Source organism: Oryctolagus cuniculus, chromosome 9 (genome assembly GCF_051225735.1).
Source record: "Oryctolagus cuniculus isolate XC-2025 breed Fujian yellow rabbit chromosome 9, ASM5122573v1, whole genome shotgun sequence".
Lineage (NCBI taxonomy): Eukaryota > Metazoa > Chordata > Mammalia > Lagomorpha > Leporidae > Oryctolagus > Oryctolagus cuniculus.
The window spans coordinates 81,654,894-81,681,685 of NC_142875.1; the positions used below are offsets into that span (position 1 = coordinate 81,654,894).

The 26,792-nt window shown below is 38.3% G+C and overlaps 1 protein-coding gene across 11 annotated transcripts in view; it reads left to right on the forward strand.

Moving 5' to 3' along the window:
• Positions 1–26,236, forward strand: part of N4BP2L2 (NEDD4 binding protein 2 like 2) — a 30,686-nt gene extending 4,450 nt beyond the window's left edge. Inside the window, exons 3-7 of one of the 11 annotated variants that reach the window (XM_089304258.1) lie at positions 9,642–9,766; positions 18,512–18,600; positions 18,983–19,059; positions 22,517–22,663; positions 24,950–26,236. In XM_089304258.1, the coding sequence (XP_089160384.1) occupies positions 9,642–9,766; positions 18,512–18,600; positions 18,983–19,059; positions 22,517–22,663; positions 24,950–24,968 (457 nt within the window). In that variant the 3' untranslated portion in view covers positions 24,969–26,236. Of the gene's footprint in view, positions 1–9,641; positions 9,767–18,511; positions 18,601–18,982; positions 19,060–22,516; positions 24,202–24,949 lie in introns of those variants that run through there. The other 10 variants (XR_016213332.1, XR_016213334.1, XM_089304257.1 and 7 more) reach the window with 10 other exon arrangements.
• Positions 26,237–26,792: the final 556 nt, after the last annotated feature.

Here is a 26,792-nt window from a genome sequence, read left to right on the forward strand (position 1 = left end):
ATAAGGGAGAAATGGCATTTATATTTAGATTTTGCTAAAGACTTTAAAAATAAGTACATTGTATAGACATGACAATGATGAAATCAAATGGGACTTGAAAACTTTGCTGGCTGGCCTTCCCTTTTAAATTCAGCTCTTCAAGAAGAGTTGGATGCAATGCTAGAATATTTGGGCTTTGACTCAGTTATTTCAGTTTTTGACCTTGAGCAAATTTTATTGTATGTTAATGTAATGAATGATGTTTATTTTCTTGGCATTATTTTGAGAGCCAAATGAGATGAGGAAAGGAATTTTGAGGGTGTTTAAGCACTGTGCCATGTTAGTACCATTGACTTGCAGGGCATACCTTTTTTTGGTTTCTTAAAATTAAAGGAGGTTGGGCCTGGCACTGTGACATTGCGGCTTAAAGCTTCCGCCTGCTGTGCTGGCATCCCAAATGGGATGCTGCTTTGAGTCCCAGCTGCTCCACTTCCGATCTAGCTCTCTGCTGTGGCCTGGGAAAGCAGTAGAAGATGGCCCAAGTCCTTGGGCTCCTGCACACACGTGGGAGACCAGGAGGAAGCTCCTGGCTCCTGGCTTTGGATTGGAACAGCTCCTGCTGTTGTGGCCAAATTTGGGGAGTGAACCAGTGGGTAGAAGACCTCTCTGTCTCTTTTTCTCTGCCTTTGTCTCTCTGTAACTCTTTTAAATAAATAAATAAATAAATCCTTAAAAAAGATTATAGGAGGTTAAGGTGAGCAATATCTGAATTAATGGAGTTAGAAATGGTGATGTTTAATTGTATTGCAGAATATTTTAGATTCCTGTTTTTACATTTTTAATCAATATTGATGGGTTTTAATACATTTGTGCAGTTGTGGAAAATGGTGCAGAGGAAGCCATTCACAATCTTTTCTTTTTTTTTTTTTTTTTTTAGATATATTTTATTTATTTTGACAGGCAGAATTAGAGAGGGAGAAACAGAGGTCTTGCATCTTCTGGTTCACTCCCCAAAGGCTGCAACTGCCACGGCTGGGCCAGGCTGAAGCCAGGATCCAGGAATTTCTTCCCGGTCTCTCACGGATGTAGGGGTCCAAGCACTTGGGCCATGTTCTGCTGCTTTCCCAGGCACTTTATCAGGGAGTTGAATTGGAAGTGGAGTAGCCAGGACTAGAACCAGTGCCCATATGGGATGCCATCGTCAAAGGCTTTACCTGCTATGCCACAATGCCAACCCCAATTTTTTGCTTTTTTTGTAGGATGATGCAAAGTTTATGCCAGATAAGGAGAAAAGAAAATATATTTGATATCTTTAAGTGATGATTAAAAAAATATCCCAGGAAACTCTTTCACAAATGTTTTATCTTTACTTACAAGGCAGTATAATCAGAAATAAAGTAAAGATTCAATTTATGATATGGATATTTCAGTGTAGATTACAAACTTTTCTTGATGAGTAAGCTTAAATTTTGGTCTTTGCATTTTTTTTTTTTTTTTTTTAAACAGGCAGAGTGGACAGTGAGAGAGACAGAGAGAAAGGTCTTCCTTTGCCGTTGGTTCACCCTCCAATGGCCGCCGCGGCCAGCGCGCTGCAGCCGGCGCACCGCGCTGATCCGATGGCAGGAGCCAGATGCTTCTGGTCTCCCATGGGGTGCAGGGCCCAAGCACTTGGGCCATCCTCCGCTGCACTCCTGGGCCACAACAGAGAGCTGGCCTGGAAGAGGGGCAACCGGGACAGAATCCGGCGCCCCGACCCGGGCTAGAACCCGGTGTGCCGGCGCCGCAAGGCGGAGGATTAGCCTAGTGAGCCGTGGCGCCGGCATTTTTATTCCTCTTCAGTGAATATTCTCTTGAGATTTCAACTCAGTATAAAAAGCCTAAGGTCTCACAAGCATATACAGTCTTCTAGACTTAGGATCTAATACCAGAAAAAAAGAAATAAAGAAATAGTTGAAATTTGGAAGTTAGATAAAGGATAAAGCTAGATAGGATCATTTGACTAAGTGGATGTAGAAAAAAACAGTAAAATAGGAAGGTAGGTTTAGGGCAGCATACTGGAATATGTTGAAATAGGAGGTAAATAAAGTAGTGGTAATTCAGTAGAATTTCAAGGAGAATCCCTAGAGTGGGAGATAATAGAGATGATATATATATATAAAATAGATGTATTTACTTGAAGAATAGGTATATACTATAAGAATAGCAATTAAAATGGCAGCAGGTGCCATTTATGTGTGATTTAGAATTTACAGAATACTTTATATATAAAAATCTTTGAGATGGGTCGTATTTTGAAATTTTTAAAATTTATTTTATTTGAGAGAAAAGATAGGGAAAGAGCTCCTATCTGCTGGTTCACTCCCCAAATGCCCATAGTGGCTAAGGGGCTGAAGTTGGGAGCCTGGAACTCAGTGTGGGTGTTTTGTGTGGGTGGCAGGAACCCAATTACTGATGCTATCACCTGATGCCTCCCGGGATACTCCTTAGTAGGAATCAGGAATCATGAGCAGAACTGAGATTTGAACCCAGGCACTTGAATATGGGATGTGTCCATTCTAACTGGTGTCTTACTGCTAAGCCAAATATCTGCTCCTCGCCTTCAGCCCCCTGCCCCAGCCACATTTTTATTTTATAGGAGCCAAAGACTAAAGAATGAAATTCTTTGGAGAAAGTACAAAGGCTAGTGAGAGACCAAACTAGGGATAAAATGACAGTGTATTTTTCCTTTTATTTTAATATCTACTGGATGAGTAGCTCTATACCTGAATGTCAGTCCTTTTTTTTTTTTTTCTTTTCATTACTATAACAAAACACTTGTGGCTGGATACTTAAAAATAAAAGAGATTTATTTAACTCCCAGTTCTGGAGGTTCAAGGGTCCACATATGTTGGTCACCTTTTTTGTATATATATGTTATATATATATATATATACACACATATATATATATTATTTATTTGAAAGGCAGAGAGCGAGTGAGCGAGAGACAGAAACAGGTTCTATCTGTTAGTTTGTTCCCCAAATGCTTTCAATAGCCAGGGCTGCATGATCCAAAATCCAGGAGCCTGGAACTCAGTCCAGGTCTCATGTGGATGACAGGGACCCAGTTACTTGAGCCATCACCTGCTTGCTCTTCCCAGGGTGTGCATTAGCAGGAAGCTAGAATCAGAAGTGGAGTAGGAATTTGAACCTAGGCAGTTGGGATGTAGCCATCCCAAGCAGTGTCTTAACCATTGTGCCAAATGCCTGCCCCTTTGTGATAGTCTTCTTCCTGGCAGACTCCTGAGGTAACATAGGGCATCACATGGCAAGAGACAGGGTGTTAGTGTCCTGTTCTTTCTCTGTCGTAAAGCACCACTGTTCAATCCGGGGGGCTCCACTTGATGATTTTCTCTTATTGTAATCACTTCCCAGAATCACTACCTCTTATAAACATCATGGTTGGATAAAGTTTCCACCCTCTTAATACCTCACAGTGTTGATTAATTTTCAACACATGACCCCTTTGGGGGCACTCAAACCATAGCATTGTTTCTGTTTCTTGACTTTTAAGGAATGTGGTTAAAGAGGCAGGAGTACCTTTAGGTAAACACTCTTTGAATGAATAGAATGGGATTGGCTATAAAGCCACATATGCTCTGGTGAGGAATGGTTTCATACAGGAATTAGCTTTCAAAACAAGATTTGAAGAAAGAAGAGCAAAGAATTCATAGATCACAGTTGAACTGATTTGGAGCATTAAATTAAAAGACAGCAGTGTTTAGTGTTTGCATGTGATGATGAGTATAGGCAGTTTGGTAAGATTGAAATTCTCTTGGAGTAGTGTTGAAGTCCCCTTCATCTTTAATTTAGTTCTTAACTACTTCTCCATCTTAATAACTTTCATGTCATATCTTGAATATGTACCTACACTCCACTACAGGAGACTTAATGTCATGTTCATCCATTGTTCTCAGGACTCTGCTTATATAACAGTTTTCTTAAAAGCTTCTACTTTTTGAAGTTTTGATTTGTTATCTCAGTCCTCTATAAACTTCTTTCTATATTTCATATTTACTTTTATGACTCTTTGCATTTAACATAAGCTACCCAAAACAGCAGTATCTCTTCACTGATAATTGACTTAGGCCAACTTGGTTACAAGTGAGTAGGGTTAATTCTTTCCTCACAACTTCACTAAAAAGTATTAATGGAAGTCTTAAACTAAATCCTAATGCCAAGTGCAGACTCAATATTTGTGATTGAGCCAGTACAGAACAGTTCATACACTTTTGTAGGTATGATAAAGTGACAGCTTTCTGTCCTTTTAGATTACCTGATAGCACTTTGATGAGATGTTCACTTGAGGCAGAATTCAGCAATATTCTGGCGATAGAGTTTTGTGACCATTGTAGCTGGCATCAGGCATATAGTCCTTTAATCCAGCCTTGAACACAGGCCCATTTAGGGGTCAGACTTTGGGTATTGTTACCAGGGAGTGAACTACAGATTTTATTAGATTCTTACACCTTGTTCAGGGAGGTGGGATTTAAAATATTTTAGCTGGAATGGGCATTTGGCACAGTGTTTAGGGTGCTGCTTGGGATGCTTGTATTCTGTGCTTTCAATTCCAGTTTCCTGCTGCTGTGTCCTCTGGGAGGCAGCAGGTATTTGGGTGCCACCCACATGGAGACCTGGATTGAGTTCCAGGCTCATGACTTAAGCTTGGGGAGAGAACCTGTAGATGGATGTCCAGTATCTTTCCCTGTGCTTTTTGTATAAGTATAAATAAGTAAATAAAAATTATTTTAAAAAGAATTGCTACTGCAGACACATAAAAAGAGTTAATTGTCAAAGGCTAGTTGGTATAAAAACCGAAGACTTTTTAAAAAAAATCAATAAATGATTTCTTGTACTCTATTGATTTTATCAGTGAGTGTATTTTCAGAAACAAGCCACTGATTTAATAATTAGCAAAAATGTCTGGAATTGCTCAGACATTGATAGTTGAAGCACTCGTAATAACCTCTTGTAGCCACCTTTGTAGAATAGCTTTAGTTAGAAAACCACCCTGGGGATTAGTTTCTTGAATAGGGTAACTGCTTATGATGTAGCTTAAATTTTCTACGTGACCACGCACTATCTGTGCTGCAGTATTTTAAGGTAAATTATAGTCATCATTTCACTGAATATACTTCAAATCTGGTCATTTAGATTGTAAGCAGGGACCCAAACTTAGCAACTTTGGAATTTTTAGCAGCTTTTCCTGTGTGCCTCTTGTAGCAATAAGTACCTGTAATTTGTTGGATGTGTGATGCAGAGGTACTGTCCTCAGAACAGGTAGATCTTAATTTCTCATTTTATAGATAAGGATACCAAGTGTTTCAGTAACTTCATCCCAGATTGCATGCATTGTATATTTTAGAATTAGAACTTGAGAGTCCAGGGCTAACTCCAACAACTCCTCCCCCCACCATTCTTTCCAAAACCACACTGCCTCCAACATGGAAAGCATCTAAGACATTTTTGTTGGTGATGTTGAGAGAGACAATAGTAGACAATACGGTTAGTTGTCTCTTGGTATCAAGAGGGATTGATTCCAGGACTGTCCCCCACAATCCCCCTCAACACAGGTACCAAATTCTATAGATGCCCAAGTCTCTTATAAAATGTTACAGTATTCATATATAATTTGTTCTAGTGAATATCCTCTGTATATGCAATGTAAATCATCTCTGGGTTACTTGTAATACCTAACAGTGTAAATGCTGTGTAAATAGTTGTTATCTTGTATTGTTTAGGGAATAATTACAAGGAAAAAAGTTTGTACATGTTCCGCAGAGAACTGTATAGTACATGTCAGCAACAACATAACATATTCTTGTGATTCTCACCCTCCCCCTCACACTTTCAATTCATGGTTGGTTGAAAATTCAGTGAAACTTGCAAAATCCCAAAGGGATTTTTGTATGAATTTTCATAAGCTAATTCTAAAGATTGTTTTTTTTTATATAAATATAAGATCAATTTGAAAAAAAGAAAAAGGCATCCCACTAGCTATCAAAATGTATTTTAAAACTACTGTAGTTTAAATTGTATGGGGTAGGGTGTTAGGCTTAGTGGTTCAGATGCCTGTGTCCTATGTCTGAGTACCTGGGTTCAAGTCCTAGCTCAACCCCTGATACCACCTTCCTGCTAATGCAGATACTGGGAGGCAGCTGTGATGGCTCAAGTAATTGGATTCCTGCCCCTATGTGGGAGACTTGGATTGAGTTTCCTGCTTTTGGCTTCAATCTGGTTCAGCCCTAGGCGTTTAAAGAAATCTCTTCCTGTCCCTCTTCTCTGTTTCCTTCTTGCTCTCTTTCAGTCTCTCTCCCTCTCTCTGGTTTTCCCTCTCTAGCTCTCCCTCTCTATGTGCCTCTCAAATAAAATTAAAATAATTAATTTGTTAAAAGCATTTATTGCCTCACAGCTTGTGTTTGTTAGCCGATATCTGCTGGTCAAGATTTCTAACAATGCTGTTATCAAGGTGTTGGCGTGGCTGTGTTCTGGTCTGATCCTTGACTCGAGGGAGGATCTGCTTCTAAGAGCTCTCACAAAGTTGTTGACAGGACTCAGTTCCTGTGTGCTATCTTGGATTGGGGGTCTCAGTTCCTTGCTTGCTGGAGATCTCCTTCTATTGTTTGCTAGATGGGCCTTTCTCTGTTCACATGACATTTGGTTTCTTTCTATGCTTTCATGAGCCATAGTCTGTGCCTTTGAAACTAGTAACTAAATCCAGCCACATTGCAGGGGAGGGAAATATGCAAGCGTGTGAATATCAGGAGGCAAGAATACTTATAGGCCTATGATTTTGGAGTTAGCTTTCTCTTAGTTCTCATAGTGGAACTCTCTGTGGAACTCTAGTGGCCTAACTTTGGAGATTATTTTTCTTCCCTAAATTTGTTTAATTTCAAATTTACAGGATTGTTGTAGGGATTAAATGAGGCTGTAGAAGAATATAAAATGTTTGGTACTTAATAGGTTCTCAAACAGAGCTGTTGTTGTTTTGAAAAAAAAAAAAAAAAAACAGATCAAATGTCCACTGGTTCGGATCTGATTTTTTTCTTTAGTTACGTATTTGTCTCATTCAGAGGTAAAAATTTTTAACATTCTAAGATATGGATTTGATATAGATTTGAGAGAATTCTGATATAATTTGGGTATAAGCACTTTGAAAATACTAATATTCTTAAAGTTATTTTTGATTCAGATGCTTTATATGATGTCAGATGTTTCCAGATTCAAATAGGCGTTTTTGGTGTCCCCAAAACAGTTTCCATGGTTGGAGATAATTCAGGGAGCTTGAAAAAGATGCATTACAGTCTATGCATATCTGGGAGTAAAAAGTATCTCCAAGCTAAATTTATTTATCATGGTTATGATTTATGTATTTAAGATATATATATTTCTTAAAAAGGTCTGTTTATCTTTGATGTTTACAAGATTTATTGATATAAATTGCTTTACTGTCTCTTCCTTACTACTTTTTTTTTTGTGTGTGTGACTTGGAAGACTTTTGAACTATTCTTTGGATACAAAGCTACTAGAGTCCTATAGTAGGATATTATTAGCACCTATCAGGCTAATTGAACTTTGGTTTAGAATGCTAGTATTATAGCATTTTTTCTATCCTAGGTGTTTTCTGTGTAAGCACGTAAGATGCCAGGTGTGTTAAATGGGTTGTGTTTTAGAAAAATTGTTGCTGGTTAAAGCAAATTCAGCTCCAGTCTCCCAAAAAAGCAAACAAATAATTTAAACAATTGACTTTTATTTGGAATTGTATAAGTAGAAACACATCTTTAAAATTGCTTTCTTTTATACATGTGCTTTTATATTATGAATTTCAGGGAACTTCAAAAGTTTAATGGAAATTGGATTGAAATGTTTGTTTTGGTGAAAAAAATTGAATTTCTTGCAGACATGAATCTTCAGAAAGTTTATGAAAATGTGTATCATGAAAAACTATGCATTTCAAAAAAATTTTTTTTAAAGATTTATTTATTTATTTGAAAGGCAGAGTTACAGAGAGGCAGAGGCAAAGAGAGAGGGAGAGAGGTCTTCCATCCGCTGGTTCACTCCCCAGATGGCTGCAATGGCTGGAGCTGCGCCAATCGAGCCAGGAGCTTCCTCCAGGTCTTCCCAAGTGGGTGCAGGGGCGCAAGGGCTTGGGCCATCTTCTACTGCCTTCCCTGGCCATACAGAGAGCGGGATCGAAGTAGAGCAGCTGGAACTTAAACTGGTACCCATAAGGGATGCTGGCACTGTAGGCAATGACTTTACCCGCTACGCCACAGCACCAGGCCCTCAAAAATTTTTTACACCAAAATAAATCTTTCTTTTAAAAAATTTTATTTATTTGAAAGGCAGAGTTACAGACAGAGGGAGAAACAGAAAGAGATCTATCCACTGGTCTACTCCCCAAATGGCTGCAACGGCTGGATGTGGTCTGATCCGAAGCCAGGAGCCAGGAGCTTCTTCCAGGTCTCCCACATAGGTGGCAGGGACTCAAGCACCCAGGCTGTCTTTTGCTGCTTTCCCAGGCTCATTATCAGGGAGCTGAATGAGAAGTGGAGCAGCTGGGGACTCAAATGGGATGCCAGTGCAGGTGGTGGCTTTACCGGCTACACCATAGCATCAGCCCCTAAACCTTTCCTTTAATTGTGTTTTCCACAGATATTTTTGAGGTACTTTAGTATACGGTGTTATAAGCCGAAGGAGATATAACATGTTTGTCATTTTAGCAGTTGAAGTCCTAGGACTTTTAATAGGAAGTATTCTTTCCTTCTGTCACCTTCTATACCACTTCCCACCCCTTAGAGATTATAGGATGATATCCAGTTGCCCAGTGGTTTAAAGAGAACAGAGAAGCAAAGTACTTTGTGTTGTTAAATCCAAATTAATATCTTACTGTGTTTTTGGTTTCTGAGCACACTTCCAATCTCTTGAGTCATTGGTTATGAGAATTCTCTGGCATTTGTTAATTTTAGCTCGTGTGGAAATTCCAGGTAGTAACATTTCAAAACAAAACTTGATCTGAAAATTTGTTGACCTACTCTGAGTTTATTTTTTTATTTCATGCTTAATAATTGACTTCATTTAGGGATTTCATCTCTTTAAAAATTTAAAGTTTGATTATACTTTGCAGGATCACAGGTTATTTCACAGTCTTAAGTCTAAAGCTATTTCTGATGCTCACTTACAAGTCCTGTGTATTTGTGCCTTATGGAAATAAGTTTATTGAAGCTGTCTTGGGTCAAATAGGGTCTTCCCAGATGAATTCCTTGCTTAATTTTTTTGTTGGACTAAATTGAGGGAATTTTAGATACCAAATACAAAGTCACTAAAGGTAAGACATGAGTAACAGTTGTTGTAATTTTAGGATTGGGTGAAAATTGCTTTAAAAAGTTGTATTACAAGTGCTGCTTTAAAAAGTTTTTGATGCTGACTACAATATGTAGATTTAAGTGTGAAGTGGCGTTTGAAATCTGAAAGCTTTTTAAGATTGTTCAGCTTCTGTGTTATTGTATTTGCAATATACTTGCAAGTAAGTGCCAGGAATTCATTTAATGATCTTTCCTCTGGTTTATTTCTGGTGGTTATAAATTTTAAAAATGGCACCTTTATGATTTTTTCTGTTAACAGAATTCTGCTTGGTCAGAGTCGTGATGGCATTGTGTTCAGCACTGATGACTATTTTCACCATCAAGATGGGTACAGGTATAATGTTAATCAACTTGGTGATGCCCATGACTGGAACCAGAGCAGAGGTTTGTTTTGGACCAAGTCTCCTGGGATAGAATATTTGACTAGGAATCAAAAGATCTACTTTTTAGGATTATTCTCAACTTAGATTTTTACCAGCTAGATGACTTTGGCAGAGCATTTATATAACTTTGAAATCTAAATTCTTCATTTATTAGAGTTGTTGTTAATTATGCTTAACCTACTTGATCAAGGTTGTTGTGAAAGTCAGAATTTAGATAAAAACATTTTATAAATTATGAACAGTATATTAGTATATAAGCTGTTAAAATTGAGGTATGGGTTATTTTGATCAGTGTTCTTTTATACCTTAATAATTCAGAGAGTACTGATGCTATTACATAATTCCAAAAGTTATTTCCCTGAGAATAATGCTTATGTTCTCCAAGGCTTACTTAGTATATGACCATGAATATTTTTTCTCCTTGATATTGCTCTGCAAGAAACAACTCAATACATTTTTTTAAAGGACATGAGTTTATTACAAACAATGGTTCTTAACCTGGCTGCACATTTGAATAACTTGGGGATCTTTAAATAAGACTTATTCCTGGCTGGCGCCGTGGCTCACTTGGCTAATCTTCCTCCTGCGGCGCTGGCACTCCGGATTCTAGTTCCGGTTGGGATGCCAATTCTGTCCCAGTTGCTCCTCTTCCAGGCCAGCTCTCTGCTATGGCCTGGGAAGGCAGTGGAGGATGGCCCAAGTGCTTGGGCCCTATACCCGCACGGGAGTCCAGGAGGAAGCATCTGGCTCCTGGCTTCAGATCGGCGCAGCACACTGGCCGTAACGGCCATTTGGGGGGTGAACCAGCGGAAGGAAGACCTTTCTCTGTCTCTCTCTCTCACTGTCTAACTCTGCCTGTCTTAAAAAAAAAATTAAAAAATTAAATAAGACTTATTCCTGGCTCTTGGCCCTGTATATTTTTATTTTAATTGTTTTGGAGTGGGGCCAAAACATGGTATCTCTGTGTGTGTGTGTGTGTGTGTGTACATTCTCTAGATGAGTTTTTTTTTTTTTTTATTTTTTTTAATTTAATTTGAAAGGCAGAGTTAAAGAGAGAGCTCAGTCTTCTATCTGCTGGTTTACTCCTCAGATGGCTACAATGGCCATGACTGGGCCAGACTGAAGCCAGGAGCCAGGAACTTCATGTGGGTCTCCCACATAGGTGCAGGGACCCAGGGACTTGTGCCATCTTTCATTGCTTTCTCCTGTGCATTAACAAGGCACTGGATCTGAAGTGGAGCAGCCAAGATTTGAACCGGTGCCCATGTGGGATGCCAGTGTCACAGGCTGTGGCTTCACCTGTTACGCCACATTGCCTTCCCCTCTCTAGATGATTCTAATGTGCAATCATATAAAAACTATTGGTTTAGAACTGTGTAAGTAAATGCATATAAGTTAAATTTTTATTGATCTGGTAGAGACACACAAACACGTGGAGATAAGGGAGCCTTCCCTTTTGCAAACACGGTGAGGTAAGAGAGAGTTCCCTTCTGCAGATTCACTCCCCAAATGCCTGCAGCAGCCCAGGCAAGGACATTTGAGCCAGGAGTATAGTCTGTGTCTTCCATGTGGGTGGTGGCAAGAATCCAATTACTTTGAGCCATCACCACTGCCCCTCCTAGAGTCTTTTTTTTTTTTTTAATTTACTTATTTATTTGAAAGTCAGAGATATACACAGAGAGAGGAGGAGAGGCAGAGAGGGAGAGAGGCCTTCCACTTGCTGCTTCACTCACCAGTTGGCCGCAGTGGCTGGAGCTGTGCTGATCTGAAGCCAGGAGCAAGGGGCTTCTTCCGGGTCTCCCACATGTGTGCAGGGGCCCAAGGACTTGGGCCATCTTCTACTGCTTTCCCAGGCCATAGCAGAGAGCTGGGTTGGAAGTGGAGCAGCTGGGACTCGAACTGGCGCCTGTATGGGATGCTAGCAACTGCAGGCGGCAGCTTTACTGGCTACGCCACAGCACCAGCCTCTAAAAGTGTTTTAAAACAAATTCTAGACATTATACTTTATGCATTTCAAATTAACCTTACTTTATCATATCTAGTACAATGCCATTATCATACATAAAAATGATAATTTCTAAACATCATCTAATTGAATTTCCCCTATTGTTTTAAAATTTGTTTTACAGTTGTTTCATCTGAATCAGGATCCAAAGAAGTCCTCAATATATAGAGTTTATGTTTTATTGTGTTACTCTACAGAAGTTTTCCTTTAACCCTTATGCCATTGCTGCAGAACCTAGATCATTTGTACTGTGGTGTTTCATATCCTGTGATTATCTGTTTGCTCCTAGTGGTAGCTGGTTTTGTTTTTGTTTTTGTTTTTGTTTTTTTTTTGTTTTGACAGGCAGAGAGGACAGTGAGAGAGAGAGAGAGAGAGAGAGGTCTTCCTTTTGCTGTTGGTTCACCCTCCAATGGCTGCCGTGGCTGCGGCCGGCGCACCGCGCTGATCCGATGGCAGGAGCCAGGTGCTTCTCCTGGTCTTCCATGGGGTGCAGGGCCCAAGCATTTGGGCCATCCTCCACTGCACTCCCAGGCCATAGCAGAGAGCTGGCTTGGAAGAGGAGCAACCGGGACAGAATCTGGCGCCCCAACAAGGACTAGAACCTGGTGTGCCGGCGCCGCAAGGTGGAGGATTAGCCTATTGAGCCATGGTGCCATCAAGTAGCTGTTTTTCTTGTTCCCTTTTCTCTTACATTTTTCATAAATGGAAATTAGCTGTAGACTGGGAGGCTTGATTAGGTTCAGCTTTATTTTTTGGCAAGCAGATGTTTGGTTGTTCCACTCTTAGTGATGGTAAGATTGATCAGTAGCTGTTGTTTCCATTATCAAGTTCCCTATAAAGCTTTATAGCTGCTGGTTTTATCCAACACTGAATTATCTCCTGGATCTGTTATTTCATTAAGAGATGCAAAATAGTGATTTTCTAGATCTGTCATTCTTTCCATGTTTAATAGCAAAAATTCTTCTATAATGAAGAACTTTGTCTCATTTGTAGCTACCAGCTAAGGTTTCTGTATAGTATAGTATGTATGTATGGGATCTTTTTAAAAGATTGATTATTTATTTATTGGAAAAGCACAGTTAGAGGAAGAGAGGAAAAGAGAGAAAGAGAGATCTTTCATCTGCTTGTTCACTTTCCAAATGGCTGTAACAGTTGGGACAGAGGAGGTCTAAAGCCAGGAGCCAAGAACTCCATTGGGTTCTCCCATGTGGGTGGCAGAGTGAAGTGAGCCATTATATCCTGCTTCCTAGGTGCTTTAGCAGGGTTCTGGGTCAGAAGTAAAGTAGCCAGGACTAGAATCACAACCCAGTATGGGATGTGGGTGTCTCAAACAGTGGCTGAACCCATGGTGCCACAAAGCGTGCCCCCACTGCTTTTCCTTTTTTAATTGTCCATTTTTTTAGAGCAAGGAATTTCAGTGAAGATATTTTGGATTAAAAACTTTTTACTTTGTTTTAGTTTATGGTTTCACAGGAATATTTAAGTGTCAAGTAAGTTTGATTCTGAGACTGTTATACTACAGGTTGAGCATCTCTGCTCCAAAAACTCCAAATCTAAATGCTCCAAAATCTGAAATTTTTTGAGCCTCCACATGTTTGCTCAAAAAGTTTCAGGTTTTATATTTTTTGTTTAAAAATGCTGAACCTATAAGTAAGGTCTATGTAAATACTCTAAAATTTGAAAAAATATGAAACCCAAAACGCTGGTCCTCATCATTTTGGGTAAAAGATATTTAACCTATGATTTTGTAGCACTCTAAGATTTCTCCAAATATGTTAGAGGGTGATGTAAGAAACTGAAATTTTTTAAATCATTTAATGCCGAAGAACATTATTGTCTAAATCAAACTGATGGTGTTGCAATTCCAAAAATGTTTGGAATTATTTATTGGTCTAAAGTTAATGGGAGCAAGATCAGGTGGTAAATAGAATAAGAGTGGGCAAAGCCAGTATACTTTTGGTAAACTAGGAAGTTTGTGTGGGATTTATTTTTCTCTTTGCAGCGCATATATAGAATACTTCAAAATGTTTATGCCATGTGGGCCGGATGTTTTTGTAGTGATTAAGTTCCAGTCTGGGCTCTGCCCTTGTTTCAGCTTCCTGCTAATGTGTATTCTAGAAAGCAGTAGGTCATGACTCAAGTTGTTGGGTCCCTGCCTCTCATGTGAAGACCAGGGCTGAGATCTGGGCTTTTGGCTTCAGCATGACCTTGTCTGGCTGTTCTGGGTATTTGGGAAGTGAACCATGAGATAGATGGTCTCTGTATTTGTCTGTCTTTCAAATAAAATAAATACAATTTTTATGGCATGTGAATTATGCTAATTACACTTGCTGGACAAAATAATGGTGTCTTAATAAACTGCTGGTTTTCTTATCAGTGTAACAAAAAGGGTTTTTTTTTTTCAGGATTATTGTTACCCTTTGAAGTAATGATACCTAGCAACCATTAAACATTTTGAAAATTATAAGCATGATATATATAATTTAGAACAGAATCTTTTCAACAGATATTTATTTGAATGCCTTTAAATGTCAGGTACTATTGTGGGAAAACTTGCTTTATGTTTGTTATTAGAAGAATCTAAAGTAATTTTAGAGTATTTACAAATAGAAAACTTCTCCAATTCTTCTTTTTCGTAGAGTAAGGCGAGTAATTTGTTTAAAAAGCTACTCTGTTTTTTTGGATAGTCAGAATTTTCTTAGGAGGTCTGTTTTCTTGCAGTGCATTGGGTTGTGCTGATAGATGATGGTTATACATACAAAGAAGTTAATCCAGGCAAGTGTTGTGGCCTAGCAGGTTAATTCGCCTCCTGTATGCCAGTTCAAGTCATGACTGCTCCACTTCCAGTCCAGCTCCCTGCTAATGAACCTGGGAAAACAGTGGAGGATAGCCCAAGTCGTTGGCTCCCTGCACCCATGAGGGAGACCTGGAAAAAGCTCCTGGATTCTTTCTGGCCCAGCCCTAGACATTGCGGACATTTGAGGAGTGAACCAGCAAACAGACACTCACTCTGCCTTTGCTTTTCTCCATCTGTGTAACTCTGCCTTTCAAATAAATAAAATCTTGAAAAAATTTAATCTTACTCTTACAAATCAGAAGTTTATTAGGTAAACAAGCTCTTCATGTAGAGCACAACTTCTTAGCTGTGTTTCTAATTGTCAAACACTAGGATAGTTATTTATATAAGAATTTTTTTAATGGATGGACATTTGATCACTGTTTATGATTAGAAATGGAGTGATAGAGGATGATAGCATCACACTGATAGGTTTAATAGAACCTATTGTGACCCAATTTGTAAATTTCTTTAGGTATTTAGAGACATTTCCCAAATATGTTTTGTACCATAGTTATTACTGAACAACCTTAGAATTCTGTCTGCCTTAGCTATATGTACATTTTCTGTATGTTGAATTTAGTATTTTGAATTGTAAGTCCCAAGTAAATACCTATAGCCTTGCATTTTGTCTTTTAAATTTTCTCTCTCTCTCTCTCTCTCTTTTTTTTTTTTTTTTTGACAGGCAGAATGGATACTGAGAGAGAGAGAGAAAGGTCTTCCTTTTGCTGTTAGTTCACCCTCCAGTGGCCATCACAGCTGGCGTGCTGTAGCTGGTGCACCACGCTGATCCGAAGGCAGGAGCCAGGTGCTTCTCCTGGTCTCCCATGGGGTGCAGGGCCCAAGCACCTAGGCCATCCTCCACTGCTTTCCGGGCCACAGCAGAAAGCTGGCCTGGAAGAGGGACAACCGGGACGGAATCTGGCGCCCCTACCAGGACTAGAACCCGGTGTGCTGGCGTTGCTAGTTGGAGGATTAGCCTAGTGAGCCGCGGCGCCGGCCCTCTTTCTTTTTTGAATATTTGTTTTATTTGTTGAAAGGCAGGGTTACAGAGAGAGAAAGAGAGACCGTCCATCTGCTGGTTCACTCCTCAAATGGCTGCAATGGCCAGGGCTGGGCCAGGCTAAAGCTGGGAGCCAGGGGCTTCTTCTGGGTTTCCCATGTGAGTGCAGGGGCCCAAGGAGCTGTCTGCTGCTTTCCCAGGTGCATTAGCAGGGAGCCAGATCAGAAGTGAAGCAGCTGTGACTTGAACTGACTGAACAACATCCATAAGGGATGCTAGCACTTCAAGTAGTGGCTTAACCTGCTATGCCACAACACTAGGCCTTGTCTTAAATTTTATCAGGAAATCTTCTTTATTATTATTATTATTATGATTTAAAAGATTTATTTATTTATTTGAAAGTCAGAGTTACACAGAGAGAGGAGGAGAGGCAGAGAGAGAGGTCTTCCATCCACTGGTTCACTCCCCAGTTGGCTGCAAAAGCTGGAGCTGTGCCAATCTGAAGCCAGGAGCCAGAAGCTTCTTCCAGGTCTCTCACATGGGTGGAGGGGCCCAAGGACTTGGGCCATCTTCTACTGCTTTCCCAGGCCATAGCAGAGAGCTGGATTGGAAGTGGAGTAGCTGGGACTTGAACTGGCGTCCATGTGGGATACTGGCATTGCAGGCAGCAGCTTTACGTGCTATGCCACAGTGCTGGCCCCTAATTATTTTTCTTGTCTGGTACATCTAAGTGGTGTATACGTTCCTGTCATTAACAGTAGCTCAAGACCATAATTTTTGCCTCATGATGAAGTTGTGGTATTTGGATAGGGAGATATAGCGTAGAAAAGTTGTTTTCTACGTCATTTTTACTTTAGAGAATCACTGTCCTAAGACATCCACAAAGGCAATTGAACTGTGGTATTTACCTATTTAGTATATTAAGCTTTACTGGTAAGTTGTGATAAATCCATACTTGTTTTTAACATAAGCCTGTTTTGGCCGGCGCCGTGGCTCAATAGGCTAATCCTCCGCCTTGTGGCGCCGGCACACTGGGTTCTAGTGCTGGTCGGGGTGCCGGATTCTGTCCCAGTTGCCCCTCTTCCAGGCCAGCTCTCTGCTGTGGCCCGGGAGTGCAGTGGAGGATGGCCCAAGTGCTTGGGCCCTGCACCCGTATGGGAGACCAGGAGAAGCACCTGGCTCCTGGCTTCGGATCAGCGCGATGCACCGGTTGCAGCGTACCAGCCGCAGCGGCCATTGGGGGGTGAACCAACGGCAAAAGGAAGACCCTTCTCTCTGTCTCTCTCTCTCTCTCACTGTCCACTCTGCCTGTCAAAAAAACAAACAAAGAAACAAACAAACAAAAAAACATAAGCCTGTCTTATTTCAAAAGTATTGTTTGTACATTTTAGAAAATTAGAAAATACAGATAAAGTTAAAATGCAGATATTTTCACTACCTATAGATGACCACTTTTAATATCTTATTGTAGCTTCCCAGCACTCTATTTTTTTAGTATGTGTTTATTTGAAAGGCTGAGTGACAGGGAGAGGGAAAAACTGAGATGGAAAGAGAGATACTTCATCCTTTGGTCCACTTCCCAGGTAGCCATAACAACCAGGTGTGGTCAGGCAAATCCAGGGGTTTTCATCCTGGTGTCTCACATAGGCCCAGCTCTCTTTTTGAAATAATTATTTTCTTTTTATTTGAATGGCAGAGAGAGGGATACAGAGCACATCTTCTATCAAGATTCATTCCCCAAATAGCTGCAACAAGTGTCTGGATTTGTGCCAAGCTGAAGCCAGAAACCCTGAATTCCATCCCAGTCTCCCTTGTGGGCGGCAGGGAGCTAAATGCTTGCACAGTCGTTTGCCTTCCACAGTGTGCATTAGTAGGAAGCTGAATTGGCATTGGAGCAGTCCAGACTAACCAGAAACTCTGATATGGGATGCATGTGTTCCATGTGGTTACTTTAACCCACTGCACCATAATGCCCACCACCTTCACCTCTATTCCCCAAAATGCCTTTGACAACCAGTTTGTCAAAGCCAGCATCCAGTCCAGAAAAATATACTTGACATGTAGTATGTGTGTTAATTCTCTTTTGATGTAATGGAGTCCTTTTTATTTTTTCACGGTACTGACTCAAGAAGTTGTACAGCGAAAGAAAAAAAATGTTCTGTTTTTAAGGTTTATTTATTTGAAAGGCAGAGTCACAGAGAGGGAGAGGGAAAGGGAGAAAGAGAAAGTAAGTCTTCCATCTGCTGGTTCACTCCCCATTTGGCTGCAATGGCTGGAGCTGTGCCAATCCGAAGCCAGGAGCCAGAAGCTTCTTCTAGGACTCCCATGTGGGTGCAGGGGCCCAAACACTTGGACCATCTTCCACTGCTTTCTCAGGCCATAGCAGAGAGCTGGATGGGAATTGAAGCAGCCAGGACATGAACCGGTGCCTGTATGGGATGCTGGCACCGCAAGTGGCTGCTTTGCCCGCTATGCCATAGTGCTGGCCCCTGCCCAGTGTTTTTTTTTAAGATTTATTCATTTGAAAGCCAGAATGGTGAGAGTGGGTGGGAGAGACAGAGAAAGAAAGAGAGAGATACCTTGCATTCCTGATTCAGTCCTCAAGTGGGTACAACTGCTGAAGCTGGGCCAGGCCAAAGCAGGAAGCCAGGAACTCCATCCAGGTCTCTGATGTGAATGGCAGGGGCCTAAGCACTTGGGCTGTCATACACTGTTTTCCCAGATGCATTAGTAGGATTTGAAGTGTACCAGCCAGGACTTGAACCTAATGCTGGCCCCCAATTTTGGTTTTTATACAGAGATGCAATAAATTTCTAAATGAACATCTAAATTAGATTTCTATATTTAAGTTAATCATTCTGGTTTTAGTTTTTTTGTTTTTTAAATTTATTTCTTATTTCAGCAAAACAAGCTATCGATCAGGGGAGATCTCCAGTTATAATAGACAACACTAATACACAGGCTTGGGAAATGAAGCCATATGTGGAAATGGTAAATATGAAATACAAATTTTTTTCTAATTAATAAACTTTTTCATATTCTGAACTTCTGGTTACTTTCACCTTTATTATTAAAACATTTGTCCTTGTTTTCTAAAGAGGTTTGTTGGCTTACTTAGTTTTTTTAAAAAAATTGGGGATGGTTCTTAAGGGATATGCTCATATTGTTATTTCTGCCTGAACTTGAGGAGAGTAACTGGAATTGTCCAGGGAAATAGTCTTAATATTTCTAGACCAAATATTTAATAAAATAACATTTTCCTTGGTTGTGCAAGTTTAGAAATTTATTAAAATGAATTTTATATCTGTCTGCCTTCTTTTTACTTTAAGAAGCATTCTCTGGGTTTTTGTTTTCTTTCCTTTCCTTTGTGTAGGCCATAGGAAAAGGATACAGAGTAGAGTTTCATGAACCTGAAACTTGGTGGAAATTTGATCCTGAAGAATTAGAAAAGTAAGGCACATTTTTATTGAACTCTTGTTTTTATTTCTTTCACTTCTCATTCACATTAGCAGTTTCTTTGCTAGCTTTTTGCTTGTTGTATCTTTGCTACTTATGAGTAGGGACTACTCTTTATTTTGTTTAGAGGAACATATTGACCTAAAGATTTTTGAGTAGCTTTGCCGTGTTAAATTTTATTAAATTTATTAAATTTTCCTTGTTAATGTGAATTCCTACATCATTTACAGTTTATTTGAATAATGGTGTAGGTACAGGAAACTTTGTAAAGTAAAATTGGAACTTTTCCTTCTGTTTTTAGCTATGCCACTTCTCAGAGTGTGTTTCTGCATTCATCATCTCATTTTAGGTTTCAGATTTCACTACCTTCTTACCTGTACTTTTGCCTTGCTCTCTCTTCAGTCTTTACTACTTCAAGGTCATAATCCCATTCCCATATCCTTGGAACCAGTGTGTTTCGTAATTCAGACTTTTTGGGATGTTTTGAAAGTGCGTATACATAACTGTAACATTACTAACAGAGTTTGGGGCAGCATGTGATAATCAAACACCTTGATATATTTGTAACAAATTACAACTTGTCAGTCTAAGTAAGTAAGAAAGTCTACATTCCGTTAGCATCAGTTCTGAGTAGGTTGTGCTGCCAATGAATAGAGGTTTTGCTACATGTGAATTATTAGAAAACTCAGTTTTCGGAGCTAACTAGATTTCAGAACTTGGGAAGAGAGATTGTGGTTTTGCATTACTTTCACTCCAGCTTTTCCATTATCCTTTTCCTCTTACATCACTGCTGTTCCTGACGAAGGCTCTTTGTCCACTTGCACTACCTCCTCCTTTAGGTCATCACTTCATTGTAGACTTATAAGTCATATACTTTACAGTTCACCCATGTAAGTATACAGTTGTGTGCCTTTACCCCCATTTTTTAAATAAGGTTTTGCCTTATTTTAAATAAGGTTAACCCTCTTCTAGCTTCAAGCTGTTACTCTGTGTTTGGGGCCCAATTAATTTAATTCTTTCTCCCCTGCCTTCATTCCTTTGGCTACTTCTTTCTGTTTGATTTTGTGCTATGTGCTCATATATAGATAATAGATTTATTAATATTAATGTCTAATATTGTTTGCCTCAGTGTGTTTGTGTCACACCTGAGTTGGAAGAGACAGAAATTTGAAAACTGAAGATATTTGAGTTATGCTGAATAAATGAGTAATGAAATTGTTGTGTAGTTAGGACATCATTTATAATTGAGGGACTATTGACATTTATAAATTTCTTAATATGAGTTAATACTTTATGTAAAAAGCTAGTTTAATTGACACCTGGCAAAGCTCCATCTTTGAAAGAATTGATTGAGTCAATTTTACATCTTGGGGTTTCATCCCTCTCAGTTTTTTAGCCTCAAATCTTTATTTTTTTTCTTTTTTCCTCTTCTTCTTTCTTTATTTTTCTCTTACCTTGAATATGTAAACCTTATACTTGAAAGTAAACATTTCTTTTGTGCCTTTTTTTCTGGAAAAAATGAATTATCAGGAGTAACTTTCAACCCACTTTTTTTCCCCATATAAACTCACAAACAGAAAAGTGCATAAAATATAAATATAGAGCTCAACAAGGATACACAACAGATATGCAAATAGCAATCACACATGCCATGAGACCTCAGAAGCTATTCATGTTCCTCTTCCCAGTCATGGTTGGTTACCCTTTATCTCCTCTTGGTAATCACAGTTAGTTTCTACTTTTCTTTGAAGTTTCACTTTAACATCTTTTACTCTTTTTTTTTTTTTTTTTTTTTAGATTTATTTGAAAGGCAGAGTTAGAGAGAGAGGTCTTCCATCTGCTAGTTCACTCCCAAATGGCCACAATGGCCAGGGATGGGCCAGGCTGAAGCTAAGAGCTAGGAGCTTTTTCTGGGTCTCATATGGGTGCAGGAGCCCAAGGACTTGGGCCATCTTCAGCTGCTCTCCCAGGCACATTAGCAGGGACTTGAACGGGCTGCCATATGGGATGCCAGCATCGAAGGCCTCAGCTTAACCTGCCACAGCGGGCCCTGACATCTTTTACGTTAATACTGTACTTTAATCTTGCCTTTCTTTCAAAGGTAGATAGTCTTTCCCTCACCATTATAAGGAAGCTTCAAAAAAGTTCATGAAAATGTATATTATGATAAAATTAAGGATTTAAAATTCTCTTGCATCAACAGAAAGTTTAATTTTTTTCTTTTTTCCTTTTATTTATTTTTAAAGATAAATTCAGTTTTACATGAACTTTTTGAAGTATCCTCATGTTTGTGTGAGATGTCCTAATTGTTGTCTCTAATAATAATTTGGTATTGATGACAATTATTTTTTCAAGATTATATTTATCTTAAAGGCAGAGTGACAGAGAGGGAGAGACTTTTCTGTCCACTGGTTCACTCAAATGCTCAAAACAGCCAAGGCTTGGCCAGGCCCAACGCAGGTGTCCAGAACTCCATCTGGGGCCATTATCTGATGCCTTCTCACTGGTAGGAAGCTGGATTGCAACTGGAGCAGCTGGGACTTAACTGGCCCTCTGATATGAGGTGTGGATGTTCCAAGCAATGCCTTAATCTACTTTGCCTCAATACCGGTGCTGATGACAATGATTTTTTTTTTTTTTTTTTTTTTTAGAGATTTATTTTATTTATTTGAAAGGCAGAGTTACAGAGAGAGGTCGAGACACAGAGAGAGGGCTTCCATCTGCCAGTTCACTCCCCAGATGGCCGCAATGGCTGGAACTGTGTTGATCCGGAGCCAGGAGCCTCCTCTGGGTCTCCCACATGGGTGCAGGGGCCCAAGGACTTGGGCCATCTTCTGCTTTCCGGGGCCAAAGCAGAGAGCTGGATTGGAGGTTTTAAAAATTCATGGATGCATTATTTTTTGTACATCCTATAAACCTTCAATGCTTCTGTAACTCTAAAGGAATATATCGTAATCTTTGATTATGTTACTAGAAGAGTTCTTTAGAGCATTGGTTTACTCACGGTTTAAGACTCCTGCATCCCATATCAAGAGTGTTTGGGTTCAAGTCCCAGCACCTTTTCCCCATTCTAACTGCTTGCTAATGTGCACTTTGGCAGACATCAGGTGATGGCCCAAGTAATTGGGTCTGTGCCACCCACATGGGAAATCTCTGTTGAGTTCCTGGCTCTTGTTTCCTACCTAGTCCATCCCTAGCTGTTGGGTACAGTGAGTGGGAGACCTTTGTGTTTTGTCTGTCTGTCTCTCATCTCCCTGCCTTTCATATAAAAAAAAATGTTTAAAAATTTTTTGAGACAAAAATTTTTGTGTACAGTACAAGTAAATGAAATATATTTTCTGATGTTTATTTGCAAAAATATTTAGAATCTATTTTGTGACTCTAAAAATGCTTAATTTCTAAGTCTATACATTCTAAAAAAAGTTTTAAAATCCTTTTCTTTTTTTGGTAGGAGGAATAAACATGGTGTATCTCGGAAGAAGATTGCTCAGATGTTGGATCGTTATGAATATGAAATGTCCATCTCTATTGTAATGAATTCAGTGGAACCACCACAGAAAAGCACACAAAGACCTCCTCCTCCACAGGGGAGACAGAGGTGGGGAGGCTCTCTAGGCTCACATAATCAAGTCTTTGTCCCAGATAGTCACTAAGTTGGCTATTTTCAGCTAACACATTTGTTGCTTGCCCTTGAAAAGCATTATTGAGCCTGTCTTGAAGTTTAAATAGTTTTAAATAAAAACAGGCTACATTGCCTCACAGAGGATGTTCCCAGTGAGTTGTTTAAATTCCAAATTGCAAATAAAAATTATAAAGTTGTATTTTAAATGTTTTTATAATCTTCTGTTATAATACTTTTGGTTATTTTAAAAACACTTGAGTAGAATGGATAGGAACTAGGATGTTTTTCTACAGTTGAATTTTAAGCAAGTTTATTATCTATTTTGTAGATAATGCCAAACAATTTTTTAATAGTTCATACTTAAATCTAACTTTTCATAAAACTAGGATTTTTTTCTTCACTGCTTTTAATATGCAAAAAAATACTAACTTGTTATAAGGCTTCTTAGCTGATTGCCCTATATATTTTAAAAGTAAAATTATATTTCAGCTAATTAATCTGTGTGACAAAATTATTTCTAAGTCATAATCAGCATATCACTTAGTTCGAACAAAATTCTCCAGCCAGTTTTGCAGGACAGTAGATATATTTATCAATCACCTGAGGAATTAATTTTCTCTGTATTGTACATATTCATTACATAATCCATACATATTCATTGCCCCACTTAGCAGGATATCTGCCTAAAACATGGAAGGGCTATAGAGGCAAATCACTATATAGTTAGAAATAGCTCCTCAAGCAGTTATGATATTCTACTTCTCTATTCACTTTGGAATAGTGGCTTTGCATTGATCATAATGTTTATCCTATAGAATAGGATTTCTGTTCTGATTTTGCTATAGAACAAAAAATATTTCTCTTACTGAATAGTTTATTAGATTGTGCTTCTTTGTTTTAAAATTGAAAACTAAGATGGAATTCATTTCAGAGGTCTTGTATTGTAATGTATCCCCTGCCTTCAAACAGCTTTCTGTACACTACCCTAGATAATTATTCATTTCTTTTTGCAACATGAAGAAAGAAACACTACCTTTGTTTTATAAGAAGTATTTCTTTAATCTCCGCTTCAGTTCACTCCGTTTTGTGAGAAATCCCAGCTAGTTATAATCCTTATCATACAAAGCAGTCGTGATCCTTGTCCTAACCCCGCCCATTCTGAATCCCATAATTCTTTTTGGTGTCTTTGTTTTAAAATTTTTTGCTGTTTCATTTCAATTTTACTTTAAATATTTTTCCATATCCTTATATTATTTTTTTAAGTTTTGAGACTGAAATCTAGTTACAATATTATCAGTAAGGTTGTTATTTCATTGCCTTTAGTGAAATAATACAATTTATATTTATGTGTACTATTCCTTGCTGTTCACATGTGAATGGATATTAACCTTGCTTTATCTTGTTTAACACTGGTGTATGTTTGTACATATTTGTTCATCTTAACTAAGTATGTGGTAGAAATATGCTAACTCATTTTTTGTGTGTAAATATATATATATTTATATATACACACACCTCATCCATGTTTTCATTCTTTTCTTTTAGAGTAAAATTTCTTGTTACTTAGATTTGTAGTTCCCAGGGTTTCATTATGGAATTAGGACAGTTTCAAAATTGTACAAGAGGGTTTAATTTGGGAACAAATCAAAGAACTGTTATATTGTATGTCTCCCTTTTTTCTATCTATATAAAACTCATTTAGAATTAATACTATTGTAAATCAGTAGCTTGTTTTTTGAATTGCAGTTAAACTAATTTATATTGAGGAAGTAGAGGCTTTTCTGTGGGAGAACAGAGTATGAAGAAACATGTTTATATTAGATATGAAGTCAACAAATTTCCACATTTTGTTACATATCGAACTTCATCTGCTAGTACTTTTGAGTACTATTTAATAATTATTTCAGAGATCATTAATCATTACCAACTAATATTTTATAATTTACACTTATGAGATAAGCAGGGAAATTAACATTCTGAAAGACTTTCAATTTTTTTGCAGCAGAAAAATAGTTCATAGTTTCTCTAAACATTGTAACTAATTCATTTTTTCAAAAGAGAAACAAGTGAAGAATGGATATGAAGTGAAAGATACTGAAATCACTATTATAAGTCATTACTTTGTGTTAAAAATATAAACATTTGAAATTTACCATTTAATAATTTTTATAAAAATTTTTCTTCTATTCAGTTATTACTCTTTTTTTAAATGTATAATTCTGTCCTTTTTTCCCCCATCTTTCTTTTTATGGGATCTTCCAGGGCCAAAGTTGTGGTGTAATGGTTAAGCTGCCACCTGCTAAAGCGACATCCCATTTGGGCCCTACTTCAAGTCCCAGCTGCTCCACTTCGAATCCAGCTTCCTGCTAATGTACCTGGGAAAGCAGTGGAAGATGGCCCAGTGATTGGACCCCTGCCAATCAGGGGAGACCCAGATGAAGCTTTTGGCTTCTGGCTTCAGCCTGGCCCAGCCCCAGCTGTTGTGGCCATTTGGGGATTGAACCAGCAGATGAAGATCTCACTCACTCACTCACTCCTCCCCCCCCCCTTCCCATAACTCTGCCTTTCAAATAAATAAATAAATACTATTAAAAATAAAAAAATACAGGGAGATCTTCCAACTGCTGATTCACTCTCCCCAATGGCCAGGGCTGATCAAGGCCAAAGCCAGGAACCTGGAACAACTTCTGAGTCTCCCATATGGGTGACAGGGTCCCAAGGACTTGGGCCATCTTCATCTACTTTCCCAGGCACATTAGTAGGGAGCTGGATCAGACATGGAGCAACCAGGACTTGAACTAGTGCTCATGGGATGCCAGCATGGAAGGCATTGGCTTAACCCACTATGCCACTGTGCCATAGTGCCAGCCTCCAGTTATAGTCCCACTATTCCATTATATATATATATATATAATGTAAGTTTATATATTTTATATATATGGTTATATATTATATAATATATGTTTATATATTATATATATAAAATAGATCCCATTTTAACTTGGTCTCCAATAAAAATAAAGTTATAATCAGTCACCATCTTTGTTAAATAGAACATAGTTTATTGTTTGGATCAGTAAGCTTAAGTTATATTTATTTTTTTTCATAACCTTTGTATAAAATTACTTTTCCTTTTGTGAAATTCATGCTTTTGTACATGTCATAATTCTGTTGATAAGATACTTGTGTGGTCATTAAGTTTAGTTTCTGGTACTGCTTTTTAAATAGGTAGTCTTTATTTTTATTTTCATTTTTCTAAAAGAAATGTTGGCTTTTTTAGTTTTGTCTGTTTTAGAGTAAGATTACTTACAGATTTGGTTCTTTGTTGTTGGAGTGATAGGACTGATTTAAATATTTGAAGTTATCTCTTATCTAATATAGATTATGGAATTGTTCAGATTTTTATATAAGTAAGTTTTGAAAGAGATCATGATTTCAAAAGATAGGAAATATTTGTTCTGGCCTTTAAAAATTGTAGAAATGTCTGATTTTATGAGACTGATTTTCTAAGTACTTAAAAAATAAAATTGGTAGTGTTATCTTTGGAAATGTTGAAGCAATGTAGTTGTTAATGTATTTTGCTTTGACCAAATAAGCTTGTCGTCTTCACTGAAATTTAATGTAGTAATAAGGGCTAAAGGTGTGTTGTTTTTGTTTTTACACTTGCAACTCACATAGAGTGATGCCTTAGTCTGGAATCACACAAATATTAGCTTAGTTTTGGTACACTGGGTAGTCAGAGTAAATAAGTAACAGCAGAAGGAATAGATTGAATTAATGTTTTTTTGAGTTTTAGGGGTTATAATTTATAGATAGAAATTTTCTCATTATAATCAATAGCTGTATGTTTGTAAATTTGCTTGTGAGGGGAGATTATGTTAAGGACTTAATGAGTATCCTATTCAGTGGTGGTTTTCTTTCTCTTGACAAATAATTCGGTATACCAAATTTTTATTTTTAAAATTAAAATACAGTTAAAACAGTTGGCCTCCTTGCACATATACTAGATTTTCTCCTTAAAATTTCTTTAGGGTGGTAAGAAGTAGTGATGTTTGTTGAAATAGCCTGAAAAAGGAAGAATTGGTGATACCTTGTGTCTTTTAAA